Source organism: Phoenix dactylifera, chromosome 1, assembly GCF_051530095.1.
Source record: "Phoenix dactylifera cultivar Ajwa chromosome 1, Ajwa_hap1_PhDact_Kaust_v1.1, whole genome shotgun sequence".
Classification (NCBI taxonomy): Eukaryota; Viridiplantae; Streptophyta; class Magnoliopsida; order Arecales; family Arecaceae; genus Phoenix; species Phoenix dactylifera.
The window spans coordinates 66,153,010-66,162,048 of NC_143190.1; the positions used below are offsets into that span (position 1 = coordinate 66,153,010).

General features: G+C 43.7%; 1 protein-coding gene across 1 annotated transcript; it reads left to right on the forward strand.

Annotated features, from left to right (window-relative positions):
- Positions 1-2,385: 2,385 nt before the first annotated feature.
- On the forward strand, positions 2,386-7,423 carry LOC103696155 (carbamoyl phosphate synthase arginine-specific large chain, chloroplastic-like). Its single transcript, XM_008777693.5, has 3 exons — positions 2,386-3,741; positions 4,643-5,338; positions 5,712-7,423. The coding sequence occupies exons 1-3, from the start codon at positions 2,455-2,457 to the stop codon at positions 7,251-7,253; spliced, it is 3,525 nt and encodes a 1,174-aa protein (XP_008775915.3). The 5' UTR covers positions 2,386-2,454; the 3' UTR covers positions 7,254-7,423.
- Positions 7,424-9,039: the final 1,616 nt, after the last annotated feature.

Sequence of the window (9,039 nt, forward strand, 5' to 3'; positions counted from 1 at the left end):
GTTCATATCATTATCATTACCTTACCATGTATCTATTATACTCAAAGCACCATATAAACCATCTTCCACCACACTATTGCAGCAATCAAATACAAAGGTCCGCTAACCCAAGCGGCCTAATCTAATGATCTCAATGCTATCTTTCCTGACTAATAGTGTGGGAAGCGGCTACTACTCCATGACATCTGCCGCCTACTGGGGGAGTATAGCTCTTATGTAGAGGCAAACGATGTTGCGGACTGGATTGCCTCCTTTGCCGCTCATCACTCAGGAGGTTTCATCTGGGTGGATCACGAGTTTTTGCCGGAGCCTTTTTGTAGCCTTTTGTTTTTTGTACTTATTGGTCGTATTCATACTCGTCGGGTGTAAGCAATCATTGTACCAAAAAAAAAAAAAGAAGAAGTATGTTCCTATTCCATCCTCCCCCTTTTTTTTAATTCCCTAATTGCTTCCAACTCGCACCCTATTTCCCCACCTCTCCACATCCATTGAGGGATGGAATAACCAGTAACTGCTTTGAACCATTACAATCAATTCTGGCTTTTTTTTTATTTTTTATTTGCATGAATACTCTTTTAAAAATTTAAATTTCTGTAAATATCCTCTTAAAATTTATATTTATTTATGTACCCTCATAAAATACTATTTTTGCACAAATGCCCCTAATATAATAGTTTTTCTGACACCATTAATAAAAATCATATTTTTTTAATTAAAAATAAAATAGAATTTTGAAATTACTTTTTGGTCTTTCATCGCAAGTGCCTTAAAAATATATTTTTTTTCACATCTACCCATTAAAGGTATTTTAGTCATTTTAATTTGAAATCGTTAATTTTTTAACGGCGTTAAACGACGTAGGTACATATACAAAGATAAGGATAAAAAAAAGTAGAACAGCAAAATAAGTATTTTAAGAGGATATACATGCAAATATCAATTTTAAGAAGATATTCATGCAAAATTCGATATTTAGAAGGATATTTATGCAAAAAAAATAAAAATAAATAACTATTAAATATTTTTTACCTAAAAGAAGAAAATTGCTGATGTAGCATATAAATATTAGCTCATTAAAGGGGATCTCCATAATGTAGCATATAAATACTACCTTATTAAAGTGTTTTACGGAGCTCTTTTTTTTTGTGTGCTTAAGACGGGTGCTTCATACAGTATATGTATGAATACATCCAATAAAGTCAAAATACAACAGCTCGTGGAGTGCCAATGGCAACTCTCCCTCTCCGGACCAAAGGGTATATCCTAATTGGTAGGCCGCATAGGCAGCCATCCAGTCTGCCGCCCCATTGGCCTATCTAAATACATGCTTGGCCTGTACGGAGCTCTTTTTGTTCATCCTGTTGAAAACTTGCAACATGTCAGCCACTAGCTGCCAACGTAAAATATAGCTGAAAATGAGACAAATTTTCAAAAAAGAAAAAAAAAGAAAATATGAGACAAAAGCCCAATTTTTTTCTTGAAGCAAGTTATAAGATACGGAGATCTATGCATCAATCACAACCAAAGATCTGCTTGCCAATTGCAGCAAAAGGCCTCCAAAATTACGGCAACGGCAGCTATAAAAGTAGTAAGAATGGAGGGTTTTTTAACGCCACGATGGCAACGTTATCCTGTAACCAACCTCGCCCCGTAACTGGAAACGACTCGCAAGTCAGCCGACTCAGCATCCACTTGCCACGTCCCCATCCATCCGTCCTCAGTCCTACAACCGTAGTTCAAACACGCACCAACTCACGATAGCACCGAAACGCACCCACCATTAACCCGCGGGTCCCCCCTCCATTACTCAGGTCCCTCAATCCTACTAGTCACCTAAAAAAAACCGAAGATCTGGGTGCCTTTAAGAACTACAATTGCATCAATAATTTTCTCTCCCCGAAAAATCCCTACTCCGTGCACCGGGATTTACCGTAGTTGGTGCGGAGTTGCGGGCAGCCTGGGAGGGGATATCCTATGCGAGGCGGGTACTACGTGCTGAGCATATTTGCCTTGAGGGAGACTTCTCTGTGGTGATAGAGTGGATTCGGGGAGTGGACAGACATGGGGATGATCATCCTCTCATCCGTGAGATTCGGAGATTGGCTCAGGAGTCGAGCGTCTTCCAGGCTTCACATGTTTTTCGGGAGGCGAACAGTGCAACAGACTGGTCGCCTCTTATGCCGCTCGGTACTTCGGAGAGGTCATTTGGACTTCGTTAGGAGATACTCTCTCTACGTTGCACTCTTTACTTTATTTTGATTTGGCTGGATGTACTCAACATAGAGTTACATGAATTGCCGTTTTCATCAAAAAAAAAAAAAAAAAAAAAAAAAAAAAAAAAAAAAAAAAAAAAAAAATCCCTACTCCTATAAGAAACCCCGAACGGGCGGGGAGCGGGCGGGCGAGCGGGAGAGAAAGAAAAGAGTCAAGACGACCTCCCCCTCTCTCGCCTCCATGGCTCTCTGCAACCGCGTCCACCCCCGGATCCGCTCACCCCTCCTGCCCCCGCGCTCCATCTGCTCCTCGTCCTTTCTCTTTCACGCCCGCCACCTCTCGACCACCGCGAAGCACCCTTGCACCGGCGTCCTCCGGCGCCGCTCCCGCCCCCTCCTCTGCCCCCGCTGCGCCGCCCAACGCCGCCCGACGGAGGCGGCGCATCGGACGGCCGGGGGGAAGCGCACGGACATCAAGAAGATCCTGATCCTGGGCGCGGGGCCCATCGTGATCGGGCAGGCGTGCGAGTTCGACTACTCGGGGACCCAGGCGTGCAAGGCCCTCCGCGACGAGGGCTACGATGTGGTGCTCGTAAACTCCAACCCGGCCACCATCATGACCGACCCGGGCCTCGCCCACCGCACCTACGTGGGCCCCATGACCCCGGAGCTCGTCGAGCAGGTCCTCGACGCCGAGCGCCCCGATGCCCTCCTCCCCACCATGGGCGGACAGACCGCCCTCAACCTCGCCGTCTCCCTTGCCGACTCCGGCGCCCTCGCCTCCCGCGGTGTCGAGCTCATCGGCGCCAAGCTCGACGCAATCCGCGCCGCCGAGGACCGCGACCTTTTCAAGCGCGCCATGGACCGCATCGGCCTCAAGACCCCTCCCTCCGGCATCGCCACTACCATCGAGGAATGCTTCGCCATCGCCGATAGCATCGGCTCTTTCCCTTTCATTATCCGCCCGGCCTTCACCCTCGGCGGCACCGGCGGCGGCATTGCCTACAACCTCGACGAGTTCGAGGCCATCTGCCGCGCCGGCCTTGCCGCCAGCCTCACCTCCCAGGTGCTCGTCGAAAAGTCCCTCCTTGGCTGGAAGGAGTACGAGCTCGAAGTCATGCGGGACCTCGCCGACAACGTCGTTATCATCTGCTCCATCGAGAACATCGACCCGATGGGCGTCCACACCGGGGACTCGATCACCGTTGCGCCCGCGCAGACGCTCACGGACAAGGAGTACCAGCGGCTGAGGGACTATGCGGTCGCGATCATCCGGGAAATCGGGGTGGAGTGCGGGGGGTCCAATGTGCAGTTCGCCGTGAACCCGGAGGACGGGGAGGTGATGGTCATCGAGATGAATCCCAGGGTGTCGAGGTCGTCGGCTCTTGCCTCGAAGGCGACGGGGTTCCCCATTGCAAAGATGGCTGCGAAGCTGTCGGTGGGCTACACGCTCGACCAGATCCCGAATGATATCACGAAGAAGACCCCGGCTAGTTTCGAGCCTTCCATAGATTATGTAGTGACAAAGGCAAGACCTTTTTCTTTTCCATAGTTTCGAGCCTTCTGTAAAATATTTGCTTCATTTTTTGTTTGTTTGAGTTAATTGTTCCTTGTTAACTTATCTCTTCATGGTATGGTGTCATAGTGCTGCATAGGTCTTTTCAGTCAAGGTCCTCATTTCAAATTTCAGATCATGTAATTCGATTGCTATGGTTATCTTTCATGTAATTAACTAAATATGCTTCAAAACTGTGCTGGTTCTGCTAATTGAACTGAATCACTCTTTCAGATGTACAGGGGAACCATAGTCCATTGAGCACCAAGTCATCTTATCCGATTGCTGTGTCAGTTAAGGAACTATGGATTTGTATTCTTTGGAACACCAATCCAAAATTGAAGTTTGCGGCTGTTTGCCTGCTCATCCTTGTCTGAAAGAGGCCTTGAACCTCATGTTGCAAGCTTCTTTTTGCATATGACAAGGATGATATGTTCGTGAATCTCTCTGCAGCATGCTTTGTTGATTAAATTGATCGTGCACTACAGAGTTATAGTAACACAATTTAATTATGCAGCTGGGGTGATTTTAGTTCTTTTTATCTCTTTAACTAATTTCGGTTTCACTTTGCCTTTTTCCTCTAGTTTAGCACTTTAAATTTGGCATGCAGCTTGCTGCACTATACAATCAACCCCCACTTCCTTCCATGCGGCTGGTCCAACTGTGGCTGATAACTGCCTGGTCCAAGTCGAATGAGAATGGGAGATAAGGCTAATTTTGAAATGACAACATCATTAATGCAATCTAGATATAGTGTTAATTATGGTCTTAATTATCTTTTACTAATAGCAAGTTGCTCTTTCTGTAGGTTATGAAGCAGTGTCCATATTTTCCCCCCTCTTCCTTTTTCTTACTTATTCTAGTCCTAATGCAGATTCCACGATTTGCTTTTGAGAAATTCCCTGGTTCCCAGCCGGTACTGACTACCCAGATGAAATCTGTTGGTGAAGCAATGGCATTGGGACGGACTTTCCAAGAATCCTTCCAAAAGGCTGTTCGATCTTTGGAATGTGGTTATGCAGGATGGGGTTGTGCACCCATTAAGGAACTTGACTTGGATTGGGACCAGTTGAAGTACAGCCTGCGCGTTCCAAATCCAGATCGTATTCATGCAATATATGCAACTATGAAGAAAGGAATGAAGGTAGAAGAAATACATGAGCTGAGCTATATTGATAAGTGGTTTCTTTCTCAACTCAAAGAGCTCGTAGATGCGGAACAGTTCCTCATGGCCAGGAATCTGGATCAGTTGACAAAAGATGACTTTTATGAGGTGAAGAGGAGGGGTTTTAGTGATAAGCAGATTGCTTATGCAACTTCTTCCTCCGAGAGGGAAGCGCGATCAAAGCGCTTATCACTAGGTGTGACCCCTGCATATAAAAGGGTTGATACCTGTGCTGCAGAGTTTGAGGCAAACACTCCTTACATGTACTCATCATATGATTTTGAATGTGAATCAGCCCCCACTCAAAAGAAAAAGGTTCTGATATTGGGTGGTGGACCTAACCGAATTGGTCAGGGTATAGAGTTTGACTACTGCTGCTGTCATGCTTCATTTGCTCTTCAGCAGGTTTGTGTTGCTCTGGCTTATGTTTTCTGTAGTTTGTTTATTCCATGAATGCTTAGCGGATCTTTTGATCATTTATCATTTGAGTGTGGTTTCAGATTTGAGAACTCTGGTTTCGTCTTCATATATTTTAGCATATCCATAATTTTTCTTCAATTTGTTTCATATGTTTATTTATCTTCATTCATCTTCATCTCTAACTGCCAGCATTTAAACTTTCATTTTGTTTTCTTTAAGATACCTAAAAAAAAATTTAAAGTTTCTCAAATCTTGACCGCCTATCATTCCCTGTGTTAAATCTCTGTAATGACTTGACTGTTATACTGCTAATAGTAATTAATATTGAGCATCTTTTGATGATTACGTTTGGCTTCAGGATGGGTATGAAACAATTATGTTGAACTCAAATCCAGAGACTGTGTCTACAGATTACGACACCAGCGACCGTTTGTACTTTGAGCCTTTGACGGTTGAGGATGTGTTGAATGTGATTGACTTGGAGCGGCCCAATGGTATAATCATGCAGTTTGGAGGACAAACCCCTCTAAAGCTTGCTCTCCCAATACAAAGGTATCTAGAAGAGCAAAAGTTGGTGTCTGCTAGTGGAAATGGACATGTACAGGTATGGGGAACATCACCTGATTCTATTGATGCTGCTGAGGACAGAGAGAGATTTAATGCAATTCTTAAGGAGCTTCAGATCGAGCAACCTAAAGGTGGGATAGCAAAGAGTGCATCTGATGCCATAACAATTGCTACAGAAATAGGCTATCCTGTTGTGGTCCGGCCTTCTTATGTCTTGGGTGGACGTGCAATGGAGATTGTTTACAGTGATGATAAACTTGCCACCTATCTTGAGAATGCTGTTGAAGTAGATCCTGAGCGCCCAGTCCTGATAGATAAGTATCTGTCAGACGCAATTGAGATTGATGTGGATGCATTGGCTGACTCAAATGGGACTGTAGTAATTGGTGGAATCATGGAGCACATTGAGCAAGCTGGGGTCCACTCTGGCGACTCAGCCTGCTCCCTTCCCACAAAAACTGTGTCAGCTAATTGCTTGAACACAATCAGACTGTGGACAGCAAAACTAGCCAAACGACTAAATGTATGTGGCCTAATGAATTGCCAATATGCAATCACAGCTTCTGGTGATGTTTACCTTCTTGAGGCAAATCCTCGTGCTTCCCGCACTGTGCCTTTTGTCTCAAAAGCTATTGGTCATCCATTAGCAAAATACGCTGCTCTTGTCATGTCAGGGAAGAGTTTGGATGAGATTGGATTTACAAATGAGGTGGTCCCAAAGCATGTTTCAGTCAAGGAGGCTGTGCTCCCATTTGAGAAATTCCAAGGTTGCGATGTTCTTCTTGGACCAGAGATGCGCAGCACTGGAGAGGTTATGGGAATTGACTATGAGTTTTCTGTTGCTTTTGCTAAGGCACAAATAGCTGCTGGGCAGAAGCTTCCAGTTAGCGGTCAAGTGTTTCTTAGTCTAAATGACTTGACTAAGCCACACCTTGCTTCAATTGCTCTTGGATTCCAAGAACTAGGTTTTAGAATAGCTGCAACTTCAGGGACGGCTCGAGTGCTTGAGTTGGAGGGCATACCGGTGGAGCGTGTCCTGAAAATGCACGAGGGGCGGCCTCATGCAGGTGACATGCTGGCCAATGGTCAAATACAGGTTATGGTGATAACAAGTTCTGGAGATGCTCTGGATTCAATTGATGGACGACAGCTGAGAAGGATGGCACTGGCTTATAAGATCCCAATTATAACAACGGTTGCTGGAGCACTAGCTAGTGTGGAAGCTATCAGGTGTTTGAAGCATAGCTCTGTGCAGATGTTAGCTTTGCAGGACTACTTTCATGCTTCAGAGGAGCATCAGAACTTGCAGGCAGCATCTTCTGTTATGCAATAAACTGATGATCCCTAGTAAGATGTTTCTCCTTATCTTTTCACTCTGTTATATGAACTGGCTCTCTGTTTTAAGAAGCCTTATTTATTAGTGTTTTTGTTGTACTAATCAGTGGGAGTGTGCATTTGACGTTCATAATTAAATTGCACTTGCAGAATTTAATATTTTGCTCACTTTCTATCCTTTATTTTTGCAATTGTAGCTCAAGAATTCATACCGTATGGTTTTAATTCTGTTTGTCTCAACCCTTAACCTTTATACATGTCCATGGTTGTTGACTTTGTACTTCTGCGTACTAATTAATTCATTCATATACTAGACCATAGTTCTGCAGACCATGAGTATTCCAGTTTTGTAATTTCGGTGGCTGCAGCCAACTATTTGTCCTATGAACTTTCTTGCATACAACTTGTGGAGTCATGCCTGTGTTCAACACTTGTAGCTTCATAAACAAGTGGCTCTATCATAATCTACACCAACCTTCGGTCTGTGCTGAAGAAACTTGATGAATTTGTCATAGGGAGAAAGAGGTATTGTTTGTTGAGAGCATTCTTATCAAACGTGTTGCTTGTCTGATGGTAAATCTGATCGAAAGTGGATGGTCCTGCGCTTGTCTTATTCTTCGGTGTGCACTTCCTATACTTGCATGGAATTTCCATTGGCAGATGCCTCTCTGTCAAAATGAACCTTGTGTATCTGGATCAAAGAAGGCTAGTCTATGTGGTATAAGTTGCAAGACTAATCTGGTCCTTCAGCAGGTCACATTTGAGTCTGAGATTCTCATCTGGGTTCTCTGGGTATTCTATTCACATAAACTCTAGATAGTAAATTATGCCCTTTCTTTCTTTCTTTCTTTCTTTTGGGTGCAAACACATTCTTCAACAAGAGGAAGCATCTGCTCTGTCAGGAGAAATAAAGGACATATCTAGAACCTTTTCGTAATCTGTCCTCCAAGGGTTTCAGATACTAATTACGACATAAGTTATAACTAGTTATGATACACATAAACAGCTCAGGTGCACACTATGTTTAGATGATTGTTTTATGACCAATATATGTTCCATATTTTATTGTAATGTCAGCCAAAATACTGATGCACAGGTTGTTGCTCTTCTTTCATGGTCTTTGCATAGTTGAAATCGGGGAGGAACATCTTGGCATCTGAGGTATTAATTGGCTAATTTCTGCTGCCTCTATTCTCTCTGGGATGGTTGGGGTGTTAATTATAAATAATAACATACTAAGATTTAGAATCACAATAACACCGTATTCAAGTTTGAGAGATATATCTGCGGAAGACATATTGAATATAATTCTTTAATCACCTGGAATAATAGCGGCTGGAACTTTCCTTCCTTGCTCCTCACAAAAGATAGCTATCAATGAGGCAAGCTATGAACCATATGGAGAGGAAATGGGGGACCTGGCTTTTATATAGGAAATATAAGGGAGCCTTCCCATTAAGGGCTCCAAACCCTAATTGGGTTTCCACTTTCCTGGCCTACCACAACAAATAAGACTCAATCCTATACATCCAAGGTGCACCAAAATCCATAAAACAAAGTGATCACACATCATATTGGGCTTAACCATAGTGCCATTATGAGCCATATGTCTAACCCATTTTATAAAACAAAAAATACGCTATCAGCTCATATTTTGAAATTATTCTAACATTCTTCCAATTGGGCAAACACGGATTGCCATATTAATCTAAAAAAATTGTTTTGAAAACGACTATCGGGTTAGACTACATAAATGGCCATATATATAGCTCAAATGATAATCA

Coding starts and splice junctions, on each gene's coding strand:
- LOC103696155 (XM_008777693.5), top strand. CDS start 2,455: ATGGCTCTCTGCAACCGCGTCCACCCCCGGATCCGCTCACCCCTCCTG. Junction 3,742..4,642: donor TAGATTATGTAGTGACAAAG/GCAAGACCTTTT, acceptor GTCCTAATGCAG/ATTCCACGATTTGCTTTTGA. Junction 5,339..5,711: donor CTTCATTTGCTCTTCAGCAG/GTTTGTGTTGCT, acceptor GTTTGGCTTCAG/GATGGGTATGAAACAATTAT.